This window comes from Leptinotarsa decemlineata, unplaced genomic scaffold (genome assembly GCF_025532065.1).
Source record: "Leptinotarsa decemlineata unplaced genomic scaffold, Ldec_3_MD MMD2_tig00000035_RagTag_RagTag, whole genome shotgun sequence".
Lineage (NCBI taxonomy): Eukaryota > Metazoa > Arthropoda > Insecta > Coleoptera > Chrysomelidae > Leptinotarsa > Leptinotarsa decemlineata.
Window position 1 is genome coordinate 5,371,886 of NW_027412540.1, and position 27,272 is coordinate 5,399,157.

At 34.9% G+C, this 27,272-nt stretch overlaps 2 protein-coding genes across 4 annotated transcripts in view; one reads left to right on the forward strand and one right to left on the reverse strand.

The window, feature by feature from the left end:
* Window positions 1–27,272, reverse strand: part of alpha-Catr (alpha-catenin related) — a 241,608-nt gene that overhangs the window by 112,894 nt on the left and 101,442 nt on the right. Inside the window, exon 1 of one of the 3 annotated variants that reach the window (XM_074171782.1) lies at window positions 25,691–26,563. The exons of the other annotated variants lie outside the window; for them this stretch is intronic. Within the exon in view, the coding sequence (XP_074027883.1) occupies window positions 25,691–25,738 (48 nt within the window). The 5' untranslated portion in view covers window positions 25,739–26,563. Of the gene's footprint in view, window positions 1–25,690; window positions 26,564–27,272 lie in introns of those variants that run through there. 3 annotated transcript variants of the gene reach the window in all.
* Window positions 15,183–21,150, forward strand: LOC141480977 (uncharacterized). The gene is made up of 2 exons (XM_074171779.1): window positions 15,183–15,356; window positions 15,411–21,150. The coding sequence occupies exon 2, from the start codon at window positions 15,468–15,470 to the stop codon at window positions 20,982–20,984; it is 5,517 nt and encodes a 1,838-aa protein (XP_074027880.1). The 5' UTR covers window positions 15,183–15,356; window positions 15,411–15,467; the 3' UTR covers window positions 20,985–21,150.

Consider the following 27,272-nt stretch of genomic DNA (forward strand, 5'->3'; position numbering starts at 1 on the left):
TGATGCATAATGAATGTTCTGTCTAAGAATTTTTTTGTGGATAAAAGTGGAGAAAAGTGGATTGAGTGCATGAAGTGTGAGCTCTGGGCACATTATGATTGTACTCGTCCATAGTTTCATACTTAGATCTGTGAGTTTTGCAAGCGAATTAACCAACTTCTTTTATTTATCACAATATTTTATTCAAATTCATTTGATCTCATAGATATGTATGTCTTTTTTGCTCATATATTCCATATATGAGTACCTATTTCATATAATGGTTAAGGCTTTCGCGGCGGAGGTTTTCAGTATGTTTATTTTTTGAGTTGCAAGACCATGGATTTTTGGAATTTTTTTTCTGACATTTCGCTGGAGCAAGTGACTAGCTTCTTCAGGGATTTAAAGACTCTGGATTACTATCCGATGACTGAAAATTATGTGACCACTATCAGCAGCAGGGGTCTTTCGCATACCGTGAACTTGTGGGAAGGTATATATTGGAATCACCAGAAGATCCATGGAAACAAGGCTGAAGGAGCATAAAAGAAACTGCAGACTGGGTCAAACAGACAAGTCAGCTGTGGTAGTACACACACTCACTGAAGGAAACCACAAGATTATATTCGAAAACACAACTCATTGCCCCCAACCAGGGATACCACAGCCGACTGGCACGGGAGGCAATATAGATCCACAAACACACGGATAATTTCAGCAGAAAAGAAGAAGCGGTGAATCTCAATCAATAAGGAATCCCATTCTAAGAAGTTCAAGGATAGCAAACAGCATGACGGCGGGTAGAAAAAAGTCAATGAATGTTACAGGTACAGGTATTAGTACTCCAAACTATCTGACACAGCATAAATACTCATTTGTTATTTCGTATTTGATAATTAATATATTTGTTCTGATGTTGGGAAAGTGGGTTCAATAGATTAATTTTACGCCAGAGGTCCCAGTATGAACTATCAAGTTGATAAAAGGCTGTTAATGACTACATATAAATATATTACTGATTAGTAATAATAATAAACTATTTTCATTTCCGTCCATAGCCAGTCGGTTCGACGTGGGTGCTTTGTTCACTCACTCAAATCGACCGCCGTGTTGGTCGGTGGTTCAAGCCCCAGGCTGAATGATCGATTTTCACTTGCTATCGTCCAACCCGTATTAGGAATCACACGTTAAAAGGTAAGACCTCGTTAGTTTGTAGCTCACACAAGTTTCGACTTCTGAGGGTTGCCGTTCGTAGGGGTGCGTCAGCTGGTTAACGAAAAAACAGATTTTTTTTCAAACAGATGAAGTTTTGTTTCAATATCCCCAAAACAAAGTGGTATTCCATATTTGGTTACTTTCCTCTGTAGGTTCAAAAATTAATTTTGCAATATTTTTTCGGTGTTAACTGTTATACTCTTCATAGAGGAATTCACATTTGACACTAAAAGTGTCCATTTGAATTTTCGAAATACAAAAATTTGTAAACAAACTCATATCTTTTTCCATCTGATAACTCTGTTACAAACCAAGCTTCGAATAACTATGATTTTATTTTCTTATTAATTGATAATATAACATGAGAATATTCTCAGAAAAAAGTATTGTTTTTTGAAAATATTTTCATGGTACCTCAAATATTTGAATGGCCGGATTTAGACTCAATATAAGGCCCTGTGATCTATTTGGGGCCCTTTATATGTCGAGATATTCTGTCGAAAATGAGTTGAACGTCGAAATACAAAATGATCATCGCATTCTCGAGTCTTCGAATGTGTGTCTTTGTGGAGTTGAAAAGCCCTCCAGGCAACCGCCCGGTGCCTAAGCTCCAAAGGAACCATCGTCCGTGAATTTGAAGTTATATCTGATATAAATCATCTTGAGCACATATTTGTGTGCTTAAGATATATACTGATATATTCACATTCGAAAGAAAAAATATAATACGTCTATTATGATATTAAATGGTAAATAACTCAAACTGACACTGACAAATTCATACATATTCGTATCTTTTTTTTCATATCATGAGATGTTATATATAGGGATTCTTAGTGGCTCCTCTGAAATATTGACCATTCAGTCAATATTTCAGCAGTTTTTAATAGACAAAAAATCCAAGAACTGCGGAATATGAAATTGGAAAAGGCGTGAATATGATGGAATAAGTATCCCAACTCCCACCCTACACAAAAATCGCAATGCGACATAAATGATGTCTTTACTCCAACACACAATTCAACGATCTTCTGAAAATCACATATAATTCATTTCATTCGAGGTATTCGAATCTTCACATAAATGCAGATGAAGTCCTCGCATCGTCACATAAATTAGGTCTTCAATACAAAGTGTGATGTTATTTCAAATATTCCACTTGCGTTTTCATAGATTCAGAGTCCTCATATCTACACACAAATGCCGAAGATGTCCTCGTATCGACACACAAATTGATTCCTCTCAACGACAGATATATCACTTGCATTCGTGTGAAATTTTGAATTTGTGTGTCCTCGGAGGATATGCAACCGATTGCTGCACGCCTAGCAGTGTGTTTGGTGAACTAAGTGTCCGTAGTAATATGGTGTTTTGAGGACATCGTCTATTTTTCACTTATAGGTACATCTGGGATCGGAATAATGCGTAGAATACTAAGATGAAGTCAAAAGGTTGCGAGGCCGCAACCTTTTGACTTCAGGTATTATTTATATTGCATAAATATAATACCGACAGAGGCGGGTTGACTGTCATTGTTCATCTTTCACTGCCTGAACCACTGTGCATGCTGTTTTCGGCGAGTGCATTGGTGTGGGATGTGGGGGTTGAACAAACCGACCATCGGATGCCTGCTTCCATGTAGCCCCGCTGGATACGGGAATGACAGATTCACTTGTGGTTCTGTTATTCCCTAACTGAATGGCATCCCAACGATGGCTTAATCCTAAGGTGTGTGTATCCGTGCCGGGAGGATGAATGACACTGAGCCTATCAGCTGTCTCTACGGAACCTTCGAGATACCGGGCACCCTCTCGTCGTAGCATCGCCTTGTCACGGTGATGCGGGGCTCTGCCGTGATTGACCTTCTTTCCCTAGCTACTCGTGGGACCTTTATGGACAGAGTACTTTTAAAAAATTATTTCTGACGCTAAATCTATAAAGGAGATGGATGTCGAGCTTACGACTCCAACTGACCTCCCTGTAAACTTAGATCAGAAGCGATTCTACAGATGAGATTGATGTGGAACGACTCCAACTGATCTTCCTGTGAAATTTAATCCAGAATTGAGTCTACAGAGGAGATGGATGTCGAGTTTACGACTCCAACTGACCTCCCTGTAAATTTAGTTCAGCTGCGAGTCTACATAGGAGATGGATGTCGAGTTTACGACTCCAACTGACCTCTCTGTAAATTTAATTCAGGAGCGAGTCTCCAGAGGAGATGGATGTCGAGTTTACGACTACAACGGGCCTCCCTGTAAATTTAGTTCAGGAGCTAGTCTACAGAGGAGATGGATGTCGAGTTTACGACTCCAACTGATCTCCCTGTAAATTTAGTTCAGGAGCGAGTCTACACAGGAGGTGGATGTCGAGTTTACAACTCCAACGGACCTCTCTGTAAATTCAGTTCAGGAGCGAGTATACAGAGGAGATGGATGTCGAGTTAACGACTCCAACTGACCTTCTTGTAAATTTAGTTCAGGAGCGAGTCTACAGAGGAGATGGATGTCGAATTTACGACTCCAACGGACCTCACTGTAAATTTAGTTCAGGAGCGAGTCTACAGAGGAGATGGATGTCGAGTTTACAACTCCAACGAACCTCTCTGTAAATTCAGTTCAGGAGCGAGTCTACAGAGAAGATGAATATCGAGTTAACGACTCCAACTGACCTCCTTGTAAATTTAGTTCAGGAGGGAGTCTACAGAGGAGATGGACGTCGAATTTACGACTCCAACGGACCTCACTGTAAATTTAGTTCAGGAGCGAGTCTGAAGAGGAGATGGATGTCGAGTTTACGACTACAATTGACCTCCCTGTAAATTCAGTTCAGGAGCGAGAGCTGCGGCGTACGCAGAATCTGTCTCAGGTGGGGGAACTAACTCCCCATGAGCAGGTTAGCAAACGTTTGCGCTCAAGTGAGGTTTCACCAAAACCAGAGGCGAAAAAGCCGTGCACGGTTGAATCTAAGGCATCATCAGGTGTAGCTGACGTGCAAAAACCCTCATATGGAAAGGTTGTCGTGGGTATCAAGGTGGGAATCTTGCAACTTGACTATCCGACTAACTCATTAATAGAGCATATGCTTAGTGCCTGCCCCGCTGGGGACCGAATCAGGTCTTTAGAGTTCGGCAGAGCCGTACTCTTACCATCTGACATGCAATACCATAACTATATAAACTTATCGGCTTCGTTAAGAAGCTGGGTTTGTTTGGCCGAGTGAGAATAGGTGTGAGCCACAATAAACCCTTGCGGGTTGCGATGGAGGGTCGAATAGACCCACTCACTCTGGACCTAACCTAACCTAATACCGACAGAAATTCAGATATGACATTTGACACAGCAAACACTCTCACCATATATTTTTTCAACTGTCCCCATCAATTCGACGATTAAAAATGGAATTTTGAGAAAATGTCATTGAATAAAAAAAGTCAGCCTGCAATGTAGAGTTTTACCTCATAATGACACTGAATATATCGAATTTTCGGTTATGGAAACTCTAGAATTCTCTGTTTCTTCGAAATAGCACATAAAAATTTTTCTTTTACAATTAGAGTGGAAAACCTTGTTTTTTTCGAATACACCAATGGACAAATTCTAAGACATACAACTTCTTCTGTAACGTGTACAATACACACTGTTTCAATATAACTGTCAATGTATGTAGCAAAGTCTTGAAAAGATTGACAGATTCAAACCTGGGAGTATTTTCTTTATCGATTCAGTTCTGTTAATTTTTCAGGTTAGAAATCTGAAAAAATCGAAGGTTTAAAAAAATGCTAAATCAAAGTGGTATTTCTAATGCTCATTTATATTCAGCCAATTTCATATTCAATCAAATTGACTTTTAGAATCGGATATCTATTAATCTCACAGAATCGAAATTCTCAGTCATTCCTCAATAAACAAACCAAAATCATGATAGAAAGTAATTAGTTTCCAAATCAAGCATTATTCTCTTGCCTAATCTATTCCACCAAAATATATTAACACATTACCAAAAAAAAACTGGAATTAGCTATCTGACAGAATAAATCCATAGAGAGCTGCGCTATGAATCTGGTATACAAAATGCATTACAGGACACCATTATCTGTAATCCCTTTTCATATTCACACCTACGAGTTGCAAACTAGTTCGTTAGTAGCGAACAGTAATGGGAATTAGGTAGAATGAACAGCTGTAGTGATAAATAGCTAGCAACTTCAGGGATTACACAAACTTCACTAGAACACACAAGAGAACTGGAGATAAATGTATCGTGACTGATTGGTTGAATGTTGGATTATTAGATAGAATTATTCAGATGGAAGCGAATATTTGTATAACCTCAATTTTTAGAAAATTATAAAATGCATCTAAATCATTTATTTGTATTCATATACCGGAATTTAACAAATGTTCTGGGTTCCACAATATTTGAAACACTACTTCAGAATTTCGATATGATCCTGCCATTAGATGAACTCCATAGATGAATAATCTCGTAGTATACAGGCTGATTCACGGTGGATGGCACATTAGACGTTTCTGGTGAACCAGACAACGGATCACTTTGAAAATTCAATGGAGAGCATATTCGGACATTCTCTAGCCAACTAAAATATTTTCGACAATGCGGTGTTGCCGCTTCTATTAGAAAGCAGTAGCAACTTTGATTTTTCAAATGGAACACTCTGTATATAATATTATTTTTGGAATCTCCAACAATTGCTCGACAACTTTTCTTGATATTTCCCTATACCTATCTGTTACCGTTATCGAAATAAAAATTAATTTCAATTTTTTTCTTCGAAAATCATGACTTCTAAAAATGCCGATATCTTTAAGTTAAGAAGTACTATGATATCGAAATTTGGTTTGGAGTTAGGTGATACTTGGACACTTCCCACACGTCAGCCCAATCTCCCTTACTTCAATACAGGGTGGTAAAAAAATACAGTTTTTTCGTTTGCTTGAAAAAGTTGCTGAAATTTGATTATTTTAAATGGAACATCCTGTATATTATTGAAAATTCGGAAAGCTGCTGAAATTTGCTTTCTTTCTATGTATATCATACCTATACCTAACTAGTCAAGTTTCGGACTTATGAACATTTATTTGTGAAAATGTCCCTTCAGAATGGTATTTCCATTCGGTATTTGGTAAGCAGGCCATGATTACTATTTGACAGTAGCGTTGTGACATTCTCCTAATAATATCGACATTTTCGTCACTTCAGAAATTGCAAATACCTTCAAAACGATGGAACAAAACTATTCAAACGAAGTTCTTATGAATTTGTTTATTATTTTTGGACAGTGTGACAAAATTATCAGCAGAACATGTAGAAAGTTCAATGAAATGTATCCGAATCTACCGCCAATGAACCTCAAGAAATTTATACGAATTCAGAACAATTTCAATATGTTTGGATAAACTTTAAAAAAGCACCAAGAAACTTGAAATTGGAAATATTGATATGAATAATTATAAAAAAGTAAAACAATCATGTGGAATATTTCAAAATATGTTTGAATCGCTGGCCGTTCACTTCCAAGCACTTTAAAATGCGGGTGTTGACTGCTTTCGTGGTGGCAGATCTGATTTCATTGGGATCCAAATCTTCAAATGTTTGGGCAATCCTTTCTAACAATTCATCTCTCGAACGCACGGGTATTTTGTAAACTTTTTCTTTAAATATTCCCCACAAATAAAAATCTAATGGATTAAGATCGGGTGATCTCGCTGGCCAATTCCATGGTCCCAAGCGCCTCATCCACCGATCGTCAAATAGTCTATCCAGTTCTGCGTTCACTTCTCTTGTGCAATGTGCAGGAGCTTCGTCTAGTTGGTACCAACAGTTTCGATAATCTTCAGGTAGCTTCTGGATGTTAATGACTCCTTGAATATCACGTACCTCAATTTGTTGTCCATCAACATGCAGAAGACATTAAAACTAAATTTTTCTTGAAATCCGGCTTCTTTTGTGACGTGAGTATTTTCACTGGACCAATAATGACGATTTTTTCTATTGAAAATCCCTTCTCTCGAAAATTTCGATTCATCAGTCCAAATAATTTTATTTAAAAAAAGTGGATCTTCTTGAATGCGTGTCAACAGCATTTCACAAAATTCTACTCTCTGTTGAGGATCTTGAGGCTTCATTGCTTGAATTTTGGTGAATTTATAATCATGCATTTTATGTCTTCGCAAGATTCTTTGAACCGATGAATATTTTATACCCAAATCTTCTTCAGCACTTCTTATCGATGACTCGGGAAATGCGTGAAAATATGCTAAGACATTAATCTGGTTGTCTTCGAAAGTTACGGGTCGAGGCAAGTTTCTTGGTGCTTTTAAAGTTGATCCAAATGCATTGAAATTGTTCTGAATTCGTATAAATTTCTTGAGGTTCATTGGTGGTAGATTCGGATACATTTCATTGAACTTTCTACATGTTCTGCTGATAATTTTGTCACACTGTCCAAAAATAATAAACAAATTCATAAGAACTTCGTTTGAATAGTTTTGTTCCATCGTTTTGAAGGTATTTGCAACTTCTGAAGTGACGAAAATGTCGATATTATTAGGAGAATGTCACAACGCTACTGTCAAATAGTAATCATGGCCTGCTTACCAAATACCGAATGGAAATACCATTCTGAAGGGACATTTTCACAAATAAATGTTCATAAGTCCGAAACTTGACTAGTTAGGTATAGGTATGACATACATAGAAAGAAAGCAAATTTCAGCAGCTTTCCGAATTTTCAATAATATACAGGGTGTTCCATTTAAAATAATCAAATTTCAGCAACTTTTTCAAGCAAACGAAAAAACTGTATTTTTTTACCACCCTGTATTGAAGTAACGGAGATTAGGCTGACTTGTGGGAAGTGTCCAAGTATCACCTAACTCCAAACCAAATTTCGATATCATAGTACTTCTTAACTAAAAGATATCGGCATTTTTAGAAGTCATGATTTTCGAAGAAAAAAATTGAAATTAATTTTTATTTCGAAAACGGTAACAAATAGGTATAGGGAAATATCAAGAAAAGTTGTCGGGCAATTGTTGGAGATTCCAAAAATAATATTATATACAGAGTGTTCCATTTGAAAAATCAAAGTTGCTACTGCTTTCTAACAGAAGCGGCAACACCGCATTGTCGAAAATATTTTAGTTGGCTAGAGAATGTCCGAATATGCCCTCCATGAAATTTTCAAATTGATCCGTTGTCTGGTTCACCAGAAACGTCTAATGTGCCATCCACCGTGAATCAGCCTGTATACTCGTATATCGATAATCAGTACTATATATACTTCGTCCTACTGCAGGTGCTATTAAAATACCCCTGCTGGGTGAGGTGAGTTGAGAGGATGTATGACTCTGAGCCAACTTCACTAACGGAACCTTCGAAATGTTGTGCGCCCTCTCGTCGTAGAAAGCCTTGCCATGGTAATGTAGATCTACGGTGATGGACCTTCATTCCTTTGCTATTCGTAGGACCCTTCCCAACCAACAGCGTAGGACCTTCATTTCATGTGCATCTAAAAGTATCAGCCAACTCATAAGTCGTAACACTGACAAAAATTAGGAAGATTATCACCAATTACTTTTCTTCAAATTCTCGTAACTTCTGTGAGAAAAAGCATGTCAGATATAATATCAGATATAAATGTCTAAGAAAAAGTTATTTAAGAGGCTGCATTTGAGTTTCGTCCGATACTTGGAAAAATGGCCTTTTTTCAAGTATACACTCGAGTTCCGTATGGGAGTTAATTACGTACCTCTGAATTCCGTCCGTAGTCTCATCACTACTCTCTTTGTCAGTAGTAGTAGGGATAATGGGGACCGAGCGTTTAGACCTTTACACGAACTAGTGGCAATAATCTGAACATTCTAAATCAAAGATCTTCTGAAGACGAAAATGCTTTATGTCAATTGTTCTAAATTATAAGGCTTGAGAAAATAAAAACTGAAATTAAAGAATTTCTGAAGACAAAAACGCTTCATGTCAATAAAGAAATAAGAAACTCACGGCGAAAAGTAGAAAAATAACTAGAAAACAAAAATGCTTCATGTCAATAAAGAGGTAAGAAAATCACTGTGAAAATAGAAGAATAGAAAAATAAGTAGAAGAAGCTTCAGTGAACATCAGTGACCTCAGTGAGCTCAGTGTTAGGAATCACACATTGAAATGTAAAGCCCCTTAATCCTAAGCTCGCACAAGTTTTGGCTCTTGACATGATATGACATGACAATGAAAATCAAATGAAATTTATAGTAATTGAAGTTTATGAGAAGGGATTGTACAATTTCATGACTTCATTCCAATAGTCTTGGGAAAACTACAATAAATAGAATGAAAGTCCAGGTGTTTTTCCAATGATACTCTTGTTAGGTATTTACAAAGAAAATCTCCAAGCAGCAGTGAATGGAAGGGATTTTTTCTACCTATAGATGCGTGCTTCTTCTGAACCTGAAAGACTCGGGATTGTCTCATTTTGTCGTTGATGATTCTCATGTGTGAAGCACTACGTGAAAGCTGAAAAGGTTGATGGCCCTCTTCATAGTACTTACCGGAACTATATCAATTATATTATGATTGTATGGCAATACGAGTTTTTTGTTCGATACTTTGGGAGTAACGAAAACTGTTCAAGTTTCGAATCCAACTCGTTTCCCATCAACGATATAAAATTTCGAGGAAATTAACTCCTAAACCATTCATTTCACGGAAAAAGCTTCAATAGGCTTTTTTAAAACAATCATTGAAATTAACATAATATATCGTACGACCATTTTTGATCGCAGGGAAGTAACACGATAACAGCTGGTTCAAGATGAACATTTACCTATACCTCATTATGTATGAAATTTCATGGTCAAGGAATCAAAAAGTTATTGTGAAAGTCTCATACACTCACTTATCAACTAATTTATACATCAATATATAATAACGATTTATTTGAGCATGATAAACAATATAGACATCATTCTGTTTAATCTGTTCAAAATCGGTTTTTCCGTTAACCAGCTGTCGCACCTCTACGAACGACAACCCTCAGAAATCTAAACTTGTGCGAGCTAAGGATTAACGAGGTCTTACCTATTAACGAGTGAATACTAACAAGGATATTTGATTTATCTAACAAACTATATCACTAAATCAACAGATTCCACACGAAAATCAAATCAAAAGCACTATATCAAATTTGGCAAAATCTGAATCATCAATATTCTAAATAATAACGAATCATGGACAAATGTAAGGTTAGTTTCCGTCACCCGTTATTAGTTCTGCACTTGGACTTTCGAGACAGAAAATACTTCAGTGACTCCAGAAAGGACTTCAATGATCACAAATGTCTTTTTTGTAACATCGGATCAAGAGGGGGTCTTTCTCAGATCTTTAACTCTTGAACAAAGCGAAATGGTTCTCACTAGATTGCTTTTGACGTTTTCATCCTCAAACCCGAAAATAATTTTAAAAAAGTATGAAAAAACCAAAAGTACACGTCATGGTTTTTTTATAGATAATACATTAGAAAATTCTCAACCTAAAGCTATTTAACTCTTCGACGCACGAAAGAATATGAATGAAAAATTCCTGACAATATTTCTTTCTCTGATAAACTATGTTAAATTGTAAAACAATTATTTCAAAAATTCTCAACTTTGTCGATTCTCATCATTCGTTTTTATTTAGTCTGGCATCAATATATGGCGTTGAGAGGCAATCGCGGAGAATCCCCGGTCAGAAACCTCTGGACTTCCGAAAACCATTCAAGGTATCACAGGCAGGCACAATCTCCCTCCATGTACCTACAGTATAATTTCTAATAGTATTTGATGTGAGAATAAATAATAGTGTTACATAGTTTCAAAACGATAAAAAGTGTTATATAAGTAGAAAATCGAATTGTGTCGTAAAAAAAATAATAGCATCTGTTTTCATTTTATTTATCAAAAATAAGGTGAGAAGTATTCATTATACTTACACTCATATTTTTTATAGTTTTCTTCACAAAACATTACATGATTAAAAATCATGTCTAGATATAATTTATTTCACTGGAATTGCTAGAATCCACCTTTTTTTTTTCGTTATGTGTATTATATTGTATTAAACATATATTACGTAAAATATTGAAGTAGGTAATATACAAAGTAATATTATTATGTATTATATTCATCCAATTTTCATTCGAACTCATTAGTCAAATTCTTTATAAGTTAATTATAGGTACCTAAAGAAAGAGAAAATCACCATCAAATTATTATTTTTCAACAGGTTACGGACACAATATTGATGCATTCTTTCTAATTTATCAATCATGTCAGACTTAGCCACTAAAAGAGATAGAGATAAAGCAAGAAAACGGGATTCTGGTTCAGCAGAAAAAGAAAATTTTTGTTTCTTTAATTAAAGTGAGTAAATAACAGTGTCATTGACTTTGACTGGGGTTTTAATACGGCGACCCAAACACTTCTATGTCGATTTTTTTTTATTTTCAATTTTGTTGTTTCCTGTTCCAAATAAGTACACAAGTAGAAGTTTCTTAATGAATATAAAATGGTTTTATTCGATTTTTTTTTAGTTTATAAACCCTTCTTCTTGTGTCACCAGAGGGCCTCGCGAAATGTACCATGCCCACATTGAATTTAGATCTTGCGCCGCCACTGCTTGAAACATAGATGTTAAACCAGACATGTGATAGAATGGTGTCCAATATACATCTTTAGTTTGATGGAGTTGTCCGATACTTGATGAAAATCCATAAGTAACGTATTCAAAGAACACTTTTACAAAAATTCAACACGTTTCTTTGTTGGACAAAAATCACTATTAACATACTTAGCAGGTGAACAAACTCATTTGTTTGTAAATAACGGAAGTAATAACCACGCGAACAGTAACATTACATCTCATAATATCGAGACAAGCAGAAGTGGGCCATGGGGAATGAAAAATGCATAGAGCTTAAATGGATCTGTCATAATGTAACACAAAACAAGGAATTAACTAGAAAAAATAATATTCAACTACAAAAAGAATTAAAGAGATGATTTCTTCTGACAATTTAAGAAGTCAGCAGTTCTTCGGAATGGTTGTCGGTACCTGCACTCGAAGGAAACGGTGATAAAAACATTTGCATAGACATAAGGAAATCTAACACAGCAATACTCATGGAAAATTATTCATTACCTACTATGAATTCACTGCAGCCAAACGTGAGGAAGACATAATTTTACTCAAGGCTAGATATGAAAAATCAATTTCATCTTATCGAAGTAGCTGTCGATATTTAACATCAACAAGCAAGTGATTGTTCAAATATAAACGAGTAACATTTTCTAGAAAATTTTTGGAAATTTCATGAATTATAATAGATGATGTTTTGTTGAAGAAAGAGTGAATAATTTTCGAAATATGCTAAATTGAATATGTGGATCATAAGTTATCATCAAAAGGAATTCAAGCGATAGAGAGTTGTGTCGAAATAATTAGATTTTTCGGAATAGCAATCACAAGAACCGTAAAGATAACTGTTGAAACTAATATTTCAAATATTGGGGGCTCAACACATTTTTCATCTCAAATGTACACTTCAGAACCTGAAAAATCTATTGTCGCCGATCCACTGTCTCGAGTACCAATGTTGAATCCAAGCCAACCATTCAAAAAATACGACCAAGTCCATAAAGCTGTTGGATATACTCTACAAACCCTACAGAACATTCATGCAATTCGATGTGGATATATTTCAAATCAGACAAAGTTTCTTGAAAAATACTTGACCCTAACGTTTGAAGCATTTCCAAATACTTCAGAAAGAATTCTACCTGTGAGACAATATTTGGGAAAGAAAATTTTTTGCTTTCTACTTCTTCAATTTTATACAAAAAAAAATGTTGAAATCTTCCAAGAAAATGATCTACAAATATTTGTAGATCATGCAAAGAAGTAACTTTCAGACACAAACTGGAAGAAATAGCCCTTCTGAAATATATAAACATTGAATTGAATTACACGAAAGAAAAACACTTTCGAAACAAAGACTTTCATATGAACATGGAATTATACAAAAAACACTTTTTTCTATTCAGTTTGTATTCCCAACATTCATTATGGAATCGAATCAGATAGCATTCACAGGATTGCTATACAATATAGTGAATGAAAGAAGTAAAATTTCCTTTTAATGGAACACTTTCATCCTCACTGGTAGTCAACCGATGTTTAGCCGTAAGATATTTGCCTTATCGGATTTTCAGTACCAAATATGGATAACATTATATTATAGAAAAAACATTCAATTCATTCATAAAAATACGACTCTATGTCACGAATGAGTTTAATCTACGTATGTCACCATGACAGTACGTAATTACATTCATTCGCTCATTTGAATTAATCTCAGCCATAGGAATATTTTCAGAAGAGATTATTTCTGAAAGAAGAAGTTTTTGCCTTTCTACTTCTCCATCTTCATACAAAAAAATTTGGGAATCTTGCAAAAATTAATCTCTCCTAAAAATAAACCCTTTTCAATAAAGAAATAAAGACAATATAATTCTCAAAGGTATATAGAGAGTGATTCCCACCCTGGAACGGTGACCATGAAAGGTAGGCCAAGAACAAAAGTGTGGCGATCATTAGAAAGCGCATCGAACAGAATTGAAAAAAGGGAAATAACCTTAGCAGCATAAATAGATGATGCAGTAAATTTCATGGACACATATTTCCTTTTCCAGCTTCTTTTATATTTTCTGACCTTTTTCTACTTAATCTTGTAATCATCAGCTAATTATTGATTTCATAGTCTTTTTCCTTCTCCAACTGTACTCAAACTCATATTCTATATTTATGTAAATCTGAATTCGAGACAATCTCCGCAAATTTCATTTTGGAACTTTAAATAACTTCGAAGAATGGTTGTTAGCTATGATTAACAAATAACTCACATATTTTGTAGAACCTACCAAATATTCAATTATTTTCTTTGAAAAAAATCGAAAAGACTCCATCCAAATTTTCGATGAACCTTTAGTCACCGGTTTGAAAACAGAAACGTTCTGACGGATTAATACGACCATGTCGATGAAGTCGCGAAATTAGATTTTTTCAAAAACGATGTTGTAACTATAGCCAGTAAAATTATTCGCTATAATCAAAAGAAAAACAATGTCCAATACAGACCATTAACAGACTTGCAACTACATACCCATTACTCTTCTGCCAGTGTTAGGAAAAAACTTTGAGAAAATCATCAAATATCAACTCAGTGAATATATCAATATACCAATGTTTCAATTTGTTTTAGAAAAAAATAAATTCAACCCATCCTATAGTAATTCTAATATCTAGAGTACAGATATTTCAAAATTGTACATCGACTTCGGTCGATGGCCCTTTGGTATTAACCAATAAATGACATTTATTATTATTACTTGAAATAGAATGTTTCATTCTTATAAACAAAACAGATTATAGAGTTGCAATTTATTTTTATATATCTTTATTGATGCTCCTGTTTTTACGTTTTTGACATTCCTTCTTGCATTTCGGAAAACTTCCCTATCGAAACTGAAGAAAAGATTTTTTTCCAGAGCGAGTTGTCCCAAGTCTGTAGGTAATACATTACGATTAAAATCTGATGTGCGTTTCTGTTATTCTTGCTTGAATTATTGATAATATTTTATGCGTATTATAAATATGATTCTCTTCTATTCTTTACAGGGTGTCTATACGTTATAAATTGCTTATCGAAATAATGATGATAATGACCATGAACTTCACATTCATCATTTGTGTGTTAATGATACCACCACTGTGTTTTCGAAAGAATTCAACATGAGTATGATAAATAATATTTCCTTCTTTCAAATACCACCTGTTCCATATAAAAAAAGATAAAAAATCTAAGATCATTATTATTACTTTCCTTATATTTCTGATTGCTCGAAGAAAAACTTTCGTGATGTAATTACTGTTCAGTATTTATATTCATTATTATTTGTTTACTCTCTCATTTACCCTGTATATAATTATATTTAGTTTGATGTTCAGTTGTTGTAACTAAAACAAAGAGAATAAAAAAAAACTTTTTTGACTGACATTGAATTTCAATATTTCGTTCTTCGAGACCGGATTTAACTTAGATATTCCAGGTAAAATACAACATTAATTGGTCCTTCGAGCCGGATCTAACTTAGATATTCCAGGTAAAATACAACATTAATTGGTCCTTCTACGCCTTTACCGAATCAACCTATTGAGACATGTCAAAAAATCGAAGAAGCGAGAGATTAGCGGAAAAACGGGAAAAGGAAGCGATTTCTATCAGTAGTGAAAGGGAACAAGACAACATTTCTTCCCGTGGCTTACAGTTGGAGCAGAGTAATGACATTGATGACAAAAACTCCACTTGTAAGTACTCACATGCAGACAGCAAGAAGAAAATGTCACGGCAGGGTTCCATTCAAGAAAAGAAATCGATTAAGTCCAAAACTAGTAGCGCCCGTTCAGAAAAAGTCAAAAAAGAATTGATGATTCAGACAGAAATCAAGAAGAAAGAATTGGAGCAGAAATTATTGAAGAAAGAACAAGAGATTCTCGACTTACAATTAGCCTTCAAGTTGTCACAAATAGAATATGAATCTTCGGATGTATCAGTGGAAGATGAGTCTCCATCATGTGGATCAGGGTCAGTGATTAACAATGGTTCGAATGTTCAAAAATGGGTAAACGAGTTCACTTGGAATGGTAATAATGACACAAAAAATTGCACGCCTTGCTGTTCTCAGGTATGTGAACCATTTTCTACATTGTCAAACGCAGAAATATATCCTACTCCTAAAAATGCAAACAACTGTCAAAATGACGTTAGGAAAAATTTCAATTCACGAGAAATGTCTAGTCAATCAATTGACAATAATGACATAAAGAAAATTTTGACTAGACAGAGTGTTCCGAAAGACTTGCCGAATTTTAATGGGGATCCTACAGAGTGGCCCAATTTCATTCACCAGTTTGAAAATTCTACTGCTTTGTGTGGTTATTCAAAAGAGGAGAATCAAAGCAGGTTACAGAAATGTCTTAAAGGTCCTGCCAAAAAAATAACACAAGCATTATTAATACTTCCGCAAAATGTTGATAAAGTAATAGAATTATTAAAAAATAGATTTAGTCGATCTGAACATATTATTACTTTATTACTCGATCGTTTGAGAAAATTTCCAATAATTAAGGAAGACAAATTAGATATTTTGATAGCATTTTCAGACGAAGTTAAAAATTTTGTATATACTGTCCAGTCATTGGAGGAGAATGAACACTTATGTAATCCTTTGCTATTACAAGAACTTCTGAATAAATTACCGACTTCTTACAAATTGAATTGGGTAGAATATATTACTGAGAAGACAGTGAAAAATAAACTCATTGAATTTTGTTCATGGTTAGGATCTAAAGCTAATGCAGCTTGTCAACTTCAAATTCCACAAGTTTCAGAATTCAAGGCTAATAAAGAAAATTACAGAAATAAAGATATCACTTTAGCCACAAAATTTGTTAGCAAAAAATGCATTTGCTGTAAAGATCAATTTCATGGTTTATTTTCATGTCATGTTTTCAAGTCGTTTTCCGTTGATGAAAGATGGTCCTTTGCGACAAAGAATAGAATTTGTTTTTCTTGCCTGACACCTTTTCATGGTTTGAAAAATTGTAGAAGAAAAAAGATATGTACAGTAGATGGATGCAAGAGAGTACATCATGAGCTTTTACATAAAAATGAAGAGAATAGAGAAACAAATTCTACTTCGCAAGTCACTGATATTGAAACCAATTGTCATATTTCATCAAATAGACGAGTGTTACTGAAAATTTTACCAGTCTCTATTTCAAATGGCAAAAAAGAAATTGATACATATGCTCTTTTGGACGATGCTAGTACCATAACTTTAATTGATAAAGATCTCGCTGATGATTTGGATCTTGATGGTCCTCAAAAGTCTTTATGTATCCAATGGACAAATAATCAGACAGAAGAGCAGGATGACTCAAGAATTGTTACTTTCAAAATATCGTCAAAAACGTGTAATTCTAATTCGAATTTTTATTTGAGGCATGTTCGAACGATCAAAAATCTTTCATTGCCAAAACAAACTGTCGATATTGATCAGATTTCTTTGAAATATCCTTATATTGACAACAAAATACAATCTATGATCGATGTACGTCCTAAAATTTTGATTGGTCAAGACAATTGGCCATTGTTGGTAAGCAAGAAAATAATTTCGGGGCCTTGGCATGGACCCGCACTCACGAAAACATTGTTAGGTTGGGTAGTTCACGGAAATTTACATCATAGTAATGATAATATGAATACATTTGTTTGTTTTGTGGATTTGAAAGAAAAAGATGAATTAGACATTCTCCATGACCTGATTAAAGAACAATGGAAAATGGAATCATTTCCTACTTCAAGACAATCTTTATCCAGAGAAGACATTAGAGCTCAAGAGATCATGGATTCTACAATGCGGAGAATAGGTGACACGTTTGAAACAGGACTGCTTTGGAAAAAGAGTAATCATCATTTACCGGAAAGTAAAAAAAATGCCATGAGAAGACTCGTTTGTACGGAAAAGAGAATGCACAAAGATGAAGAATTTGGTCGAATGTATTGCGAAAAGTTTGAAGATATGATTAAGAAAAATTATATATCGAAAATTTCTAATGCAGAAGATAATCTCAACGACGGAAAAATCTGGTATTTGCCACACTTCGGTGTCATGAATCCAAACAAACCCAATAAATTACGAATCGTATTTGATGCCTCTTCGAAAAGTAATGGTAATTCCTTAAACGACTTTCTGCTGACAGGACCGGATTTGTACAATTCACTTCAAACAATTCTTTTGAATTTTAGAATCAAAAGATATGCGTTTTCAGCAGACATCAAAGAAATGTTTTTGAGAGTGAATGTCCGGAAAGAAGACAGATCAGCACAGAGAATTTTATACAGAGGAATGCGAAAAGATGATGATCCAGATGTATATGAAATAAATGTGGTATTTTTTGGTTCATCGTGTGGCCCGTGTTTAGCCCAGGAGGCCAAGAACAGAAATGCCAAAGAATTCCAAGAAGAATATCCTGAAGCGGTCAAAGCCATCATCAATGATCATTATATGGATGATTATCTTGGAGGAGCAGATAATGTCCAGGAGGCAAAACAATTGATAAGGGACGTAATATATGTACATAGTAAAGGTGGATTCACTATATGTAATTGGATTTCCAATAACCCGATTTTATTTCAAGACATAGATGACTCACTATTGGCCAAATTTGACGAAAATTTGAATTCTTCAGAGGAAAGAATTTTGGGTATATGGTGGAACCCCAAAAAAGATATCTTTCAATTCAAAACAAAATTCCATAAAATTGACAAAAATTTATTGGAAGGTAACAGAAGACCGACAAAACGAGAAGTACTCAAGATCGTCATGTCAGTCTTCGATCCCCTCGGATTTCTCGCAAACTTTTTGATACAAGGTAAAATCATATTACAGAAAACATGGAGAAGTCAGATAGGATGGGACGACGAAATACCAGACAGTTTGATTATCAAATGGGAGAAATTCATACAAGATTTGAGGAAAGTTGATGATTTTAAATTGCCAAGACAATATTGTGAAATGAATAGGTCCGATTCTGAAATTCAGCTTGATATCTTCTGTGATGCCTCTGAGAATGCGTATGCAAGTGTCGCATATTTGAGATGGTCTGGAAAAGATGGCATTAAAGTTTGTTTTTTGAACGCACGAACCAGAGTATCACCAATAAAACCACTATCTATACCAAGACTTGAACTACAGGCAGCATTAATTGGATCACGGCTGGGTTCAAGCTTAAAAAGCGTTTTGAACTTAAAAATTGATGATACAATATATTGGACTGACTCGAAAACAGTATTATATTGGATTCGATCGGAAGCTCGACGCTTCAAAATGTTCGTAGCGCAACGTTTGGGAGAAATTCAAGAGCTCACGAATACTTGTGATTGGAGATATGTTGGAACAAAAGAAAACGTGGCAGATGAAGCAACAAAGCAGTACTCGAAGATGGATTTTTCTCCTGACTGTAGGTGGTTAAAGGGACCAGAATTTTTGTACATGACCGCAGAATTTTGGCCTGTTGAAGAAAAATTCAGAACAAATAATAATGGACAAGAAGTAGACTTAGAAGAAAATAATGTACTGGTTCATGTAAATATGAACGATAAAGGAAATGTAGTTACGACTGATCCAAATGAATTCTCTAAGTGGCAAAAATTATTGAGATCAACCGCTTGGATATATAGATTCATACAAAATTGTAAAACAAGAGCAAAAACTTCAGGTGAATTAGAAGTATCAGAATTAAATCAAGCTGAAAAAAATCTACTTAGCAGATGTCAAGAGGAAACATTTAGTGAAGAAATGAAATCTTTGAGAATTCATGGCATTGTGAAAAATACGAGTCGCCTGTATACATTGGATTGTTTCCTTGATGAAGAAGGCTTGATCAGATTGGGTGGAAGATTAGATAACTCCAAACTTTTAGATGAATATGTCAAAAGACCGATAATTTTAGACCCGAAACACAAAATTACGAAACTGCTTATATTTTATTATCACGAGAAGTTCAATCACCATGGACAAGACACTGTATTCAATAGCATGAGACAAAAGTTTTGGATACTACGTATGCGACAAGCTATCCGCAGTTGCTGGACAAACTGCCAAAAGTGTAAGAACAGGAAATCCTTGCCGAAACCTCCGATTATGGGACAGCTTCCAACATGTAGAATAGAACGGACAGTGAGACCTTTTATAAAAACTGGAGTTGATTATTTTGGACCTCTTTTAGTTTCAGTCAAGAGAAGTCGGGAGAAGCGATATGGGGTGATATTCACTTGTATGGTTACACGAGCAATTCACTTAGAGATTGCACACGACCTGAGCACGGATGGTTTCATTCATGTTTTTCGACAATTTGGTAGTAGACGAGGTTTTCCGCAAGAGATGTATAGTGACAATGGAGGGAATTTTAAAGGAAGTGACAGAGAACTTCAAAAAAGTTTGGAATCGTTTGACCAAAATAAAATAAAGGAATTTTGTACGCTGAAAAATGTGAAATGGTTTTTCAACCCGCCATTAGCTCCTTTCATGGGTGGATCATGGGAGAGTTTGATAAAATCTATCAAGAAAAATGTGTCGGAAGTTCTTACAACAAGATACCCCCAGGAATATGTTTTAAGGTTAGTATTTGCAGAAGTTGAGAATATTTTGAACTCGAGACCACTTACCCATGTACCCAATGATCCAGATGATATGGAGGCTCTAACTCCAAATCATTTTTTGATTGGAACTTGTTATTCAGCGTTACCTTGTGCTGAAACTGATGAAAGGGATTTGTGTTTATTGAACAAATGGAAGGCAGCACAAAAGCTCACAGATTTATTTTGGCAAAGGTGGGCTAAAGAATATCTACCATCTCTAGCAAAACGAGATAAATGGCACCAGCAGAGAAGAAATGTCAAAATAGGGGATATTGTTCTATTTTATGACTCCAATAGTCCACGAAACATTTGGCTGAAAGGAAGAATTACAAATGTTCACCCTGGGAAGGATGGCAAAATCAGAGTGGTTGATGTTGTTACAGCTTCTGGAACAACATTCAAGCGAGCTGTATCTACACTTTGCATACTTGATGTATTCAAAGAGAAGTCTCCCGAGAATAATCAGATTTGAAGTAATTTCTTTCATTCGAATCAATTACTGCGGGAGAGAATGTTCAGTATTTATATTCATTATTATTTGTTTACTCTCTCATTTACCCTGTATATAATTATATTTAGTTTGATGTTCAGTTGTTGTAACTAAAACAAAGAGAATAAAAAAAAACTTTTTTGACTGACATTGAATTTCAATATTTCGTTCTTCGAGACCGGATTTAACTTAGATATTCCAGGTAAAATACAACAATTACCGTTTGTCCCACACTTTGTGTGTTTCAAATTTTCAGCCGAAATGATGATAATAGTGACAATAATTTACATTTGTAGCCTAAATACAATTAAAGATATTGAAAAACCCAAATATCTGAACATTCTCATGCGAATATGGGATGTCTAAATATTCTGCAATAGTGTAGAAACTTGAGCTGATGAGGAACTGTTTCACCTTGTGATTGAAACAATTGGGAGACGGACAAAATTTGAAATGTTTATTGAAGTTTCAGGGCATACTACGATATTTTTTCTTAGTCGAAAATCGGGATTTTTTATTAACGATTTTTTTATTGAAAAAATCACTACGCCACTGGATTCAGAGTGCCTCTAAACAGGTGTGACCAAAATTTCATGGAAAAATATTCATTATTAACAAAGTTATGACAACTCAAAAATTCGAAAACTCACACAGCTAACAGTCACAAAAACACCCTATATCAACAGATATAGCCATGAGAATATTTTTTTATGATTTCAATAATAAAGTGCCGCCAGATGAAAAAAAAATAAATAGCATAAATATTTTTAATGAAAATAACGGAATTACATTCAAGTTTTCACGCAAATCAACTAAAACTAAGACCTAATGTTTCAATTTAAATCTTAGTTGCCATGGAAATGATATTACAGTTTGACACTTGTGAAAGATTTATGTGTACTATTGTCAACAATATTCACCTTACAGTTCTTCGAATTATTTTGTGTCATGGCTGCAAGATTGGGCGTAAGAGAGAAAATTTAAATTGTACGCCTTTCGGGAGATGACGTTAGGAGTTCTAGAGAGGTTTGTAGAGTATTTAATGAGAGACATCCAGATCGTCCTCGTATCAGCTGCGGTACGGTAAATCAAATAAATAAAATATTCAATGAAACTGGTGCAGTATCAAAAATGATGTTGAAAAGTAATCCTGCACAAAGAGGAAACAGGAATAACAGGAATGATCAAATCATTTTAGATTATTTTGGAAATAATCCTAATGCCAGTATAAGGAATGCCACTTTAGATTTGAATATTCCACGAGAAACTATTCAGAGATGTCTCAGAGCGATGAATATGAAACCTTTCAACCCAAAATTTTTACAAACACTTCAAGAAGGCGACGAAGCAAGACGCCTGGAATATTGTTTATGGGCCCAAGGGGAATATTTAAACAATAGAAATTTCCTAAAAAATATTTTATATACCGACAAATGGAGTAGTGTCATCACAGAATTGTCGCTATTGGGCAGCGGATAATCCTATCTGGGTAATAAACTGTAAAAGCCAGTATTCCCAAAAAATCAACGTCTGGTGTGGGATATTGAACGAACGAATTATTGGTCCTTTCTTTTTTGAGGAAAACATTAATGCGCAAAGGTTTCTAGAATTTTTAAACACAGAGTTTTGGGATGCTATTCACGAGCTGCCAATCAATGAAAGATCAAATTTAATTGTCTAGTTAGATGGATGTTCAGTTCATTATGCCAGAGCTGTGAGGCAATGGCTTAACAAACATTTTCCAAACCGATGGATTGGCCGTCGTAGTCCGTTTATAAAGTGGCCACCCAGATCTCCAGACCTCACAGTTTTGGACTTTTTTCTCTGGGGACTTTTCACACAAAAGGTTTACAAAAACCGCTCAAGAGATAGAAATGAACTTTGTGCAAGAATTCGACAGGTATGTGCAGATATCAGCCCTCAAGAACTGAGGAACGTAATCAGAAACATTCGTAAGCGCTACGACACATGTATCGAAATACGTGGTAGATTAGTAGAGGCTACTAGAATATGAGTTAGAATTAATTGTTGCACTGAATCGAAACATTTCAATAATTAGTTATTAGTTACTTTTATTAAAATTTTTTGCTTCATTGTTAGTTAAATTGTGTGAATGTAATTCCGTTATTTTCATTAAAGATATTTACGTTATTTGTTTTTTTTTTCATCTGGCGGCACTTTATTGTTGAAATCATAAAAAAAATTATATATTGTGACTGTTAGCTGTGTGAGTTTTCGAATTTTTGAGTTGTCATAACTTTGTTAATAATGAATATGTTTTCATGAAATTTCGGTCACACCTATTTAGAGGCACTCTGAATCCAGTGGCGTAGTGATTTTTTTCAATAAAAAATTCGCTAATAAAAAATCCCGATTTTCAACTAAGAAAAAATATCGTAGTATGCCCTGAAACTTTAATAAATATTTCAAATTTTGTCCCAAGGTAGACCTTTTAGTACTTGACATTTCAAAAAAAAATTAAAATCGATTTACAACTTCAAATTTTAGGGGGGTGTTTCCATTAAAAATGGGTCACACTGTATAAGGAAGATAATGTCATAATACCGTATTTTTGGAATATTGGCCTACAGTGGTCTTTGTAACCAGGATATTTATTGAATTAGTGGAACTGCCCCACAATTTCAGCCTCAAATAATAAGCAGAGAACCAGTTTTCCGCTTTCCTATCTACTGTTGCGATGGAAACATTTGGGCACACATCTGAAGGAACTCAATGAATCAATGTTTAATCGGCAGCAAATAGTATGCACGTAATTGGTTGCATCTGGTAAAAGAAATCATTGATATACACAATGAACAAAAGTGGACCCAGAACGGAGCCCTGAGGAACACCGTGAGTTGTAGGCTCAAAGTTAGAAACTCTTCCATTTGAGCTAACACTTTTGCTTTCTATTTTGTAGATATGATTCAAGAAGTTTCAAAGGTACCCCTCTGATACAATAGCGCTGGAGCTTTTCGATCAGCAGTTCATGTTTGACATAGTCGAAGGCCTTGCTAAGATCGCACAGGCTTATGGCTGTCCGGCGACCGCTTTCAAGGCCCTGGACTATGTCCTCCACCACTCTTGAGACAGCCTGTATGGTTGATCGATTCTTTCGAAATCCATAATGGTTCTCATGCAGTAAATTTAACTTTTCGAACTTTTTGCGTTTGTGAGTATGAATATAATGAATAACATCTCCTGATAATATAATTTTTCTATTAGTTCCAAATCGCAATGTGAAACGAAATGTTACATCTTCCCTTATTCACGGAGTAGTGGAAAAATTGGTAACAAGAATGAATGTCAGTGATATACAAACATGAAAAAATCTATTCAAAACAGTTTTCTCACATCAGACGCGCGTTTCGCTAATCAAGTTAGCTTCATCAGGAAATGAATAAGACTAATTCCTACAGGGGTTGGTTAGTCTTCATTTTAGTTTGTACCTATGTTGTCTGACACATATATTTTAAACGTTTTTTTTTGACATGGATAATTAATGTTTGAGCCCTGATGATTGATTTAATAAAGTCCGAAACGTTAGCATAAAACTAAATTATTCATCTACGAACATTTTTGATCCCTTTCCCAACCAATAAAAAACCGCATTTTAAAATATTTTGGATCACCAAACCAGGCAAAGGTATATTTTGAACCGATTTTTTTTAATTGGGTATTGAAGTAGCTTTCAAAACTGTTCGTACACTTTAACAAGTGCTGGGCTACCCGAAAGATAAACGGAAAAAGAAGAGATTCGCGAAATAAGCTGTGAGGGTTGCGGACTGTTGCCAGGAAAAACATGTTTCACATATTTCGTTTCATAGAACGGAGAAATCTAAGGTTGCTCAAAATACCATAATGATTGGTCACAAAATAAGTGAGGAATGCTTGAAAATGTTGACACAACCAAATTTTAGACACCTTCGAAAATTTAGAAATCGAAAAATGTGGAATGAGATCTATGAATGAATATTCCCATTCCTAACAGCCTTTTGTTCACACACTCCTTAATTAAAAGTAAAAAACAGGTAAATATAAGATATAATCAGATTTCAAATAGCATTAGGGTTAGTTTCAGACATTTCTTGATGATGCTAACTGTGTTATCGCAACACGTGTCTAGAGACAGTATTTTTGTTCTTGTGTAGAAACACCGTTTTCAATAGATTCGTTTCTACGCCAAAAAATCCAATTCCTTTATATGAAATGAAAATGAAATTGTTCAAATAAAATATGTGATCCAATTAGGCGATACTTAAATAAAATCCATGATAACGTTTTCAACTAAAATGTGTTGTTAGATTTTCGCTAAAAAGTTTACAAAACCGTAACTGGAATTTCACTAGCTATACAATAGCTAGTGACAATATCACAATGAAAAATGAACCAAAAGAAACAAAGTTTTCAAATCAAGCTGCTTCATGATATTTTCATTTTTTTTCAGGTCATTTTAATTACAGGTCACAATAATTTGTGACCTGAAATGAAAATGAATTGATGAATGAAGAAGAATGATGAATGGAGATGAATGAAGAAGAATATGCAAACAATGAAACTGGAAATACCAAAATAGATAGATATGAACAAAGAAACATTTTGATAGCATTATCCATTTTGTGTTCAATTCATCCAAGACGAATGAAATTGGTCATTATATTATTATCATTATATATCATCATAATTACCTTTCCATTCATATTTCGATTAGACAAGCATGATCTGGAGAGACTCATTTTTGTTCTGCTTGATGTCCTTTTCCTGATTCCAACGGTCTTCTTTCACAAAGTCTCTCTGTATAAACACCGACCACTCGATAACATTTATTCAATTGTCAAGTACGCACAAACTTGAATATAATCCGGGAACACATTCTTACTAAACCTATTATTATCATTCTTTGTATTACAACGTACATGAGCTCCTTAAAGGTTTCATCTACTCTAATCCTACGTCTAAACTTGATATGTCTACGTTATCTAAGGGTTCTCGGGGTGAATAATTTACTGCTACTCTTTAAAATAATATCACAACAGTTAAGGTACGTATTTATCAATTTATTGTTTTAAGTTCAATATTTAAGCTCACTAGTTTTGAAAGTTGAACAGCCATCGAGGGCACTATTCTTGGTGTTGAGTCTTCAATGGTAATATTTCGATTCAGTCAGTTGTCAGAGTTACCTTAGCGATTCGGAAAATCGTGAGAAAAGTGTTCGTGAAGAAGATTAACGTTTCGTTTTTATCCGTGAAGGTAACAGGTGTACAGCACGTTTTCCAGCGGTAGTAGATTCCCTGCAGATTCTTTGATTTTACCCCGTTTCTAATTCGTCTGAATGATTTACAGAATTTTGATTGGTGAGTATATTATTGAAAGGGAGAATGATTTTTAGTGGAAGAACAACGTGGAGGATACCGTCCTACGCGGTTTCTCCGGGAAGACTGATCACTGCAGTGGCACTCGAGACCAGGCCATCGGCGTGCTATTGATCAACGGTATTCGCGCCAAAGAATTCGCGCAAGCTCGACATTCAGATGTTATCCCGCCTGCCAGATCGTTTTATCCTGCAGAATCCCACACTCGATTTTCGAAATGAAATTCATTATGATTCTCTTGCCGCTCGTTCGACGTTCTAGTCTGGTGACTTTTCAACAGATGAATGAATTGTATGTTCTGATGTCCAGTATTTTTTTGGCAAGCTTATTACCTGCGATGCTAAAATCATGCAAGGTCGATGTACATTTTTCAAACTGTATCTACTCTTAGATTTCAAAAGTAATATAATAATTTAGTAGGTTGATATAAATCAATTTATCAGGTTGAAAATATTTCATTTTGATTTTTGCAATGAAGGTAAATTGAAGTGTTTTTTTGATAATACCTCATGTCTCTGAAAACGATTGATGCTGCTTGTCAAACCGACACCTTCACCAAAAACAATCAAGAATACGCAAAATTCTCGCAAACTTCAAAATTTATAGATAATTGAATTGAATGAAACTAAAACAAAATCAGTGCAAAGGTGAACTCGAAAAATGTAGGAAACAAAAATTTTGACAGTCAAATCGAATATACTGAAACAGGTTCATCGATAAGAGAATCAATAAAAAAATTAAAAACGGTTGAAATCATCATGATAAAGTGCTATTAACATCGACTCAATTGAAGCCCATCCATACTTGCGAAAAAATCACGAAAAATGTAATACATGTAATATTTCTACCTTCAGTCGAAACTTGACACTACGAGTTTACTTTCGAAGATATTCAAAAG

Bases quoted from the DNA above. Each gene is read 5' to 3' on its own strand.
- LOC141480977 (XM_074171779.1), top strand. From the start codon at position 15,468: ATGTCAAAAAATCGAAGAAGCGAGAGATTAGCGGAAAAACGGGAAAAG.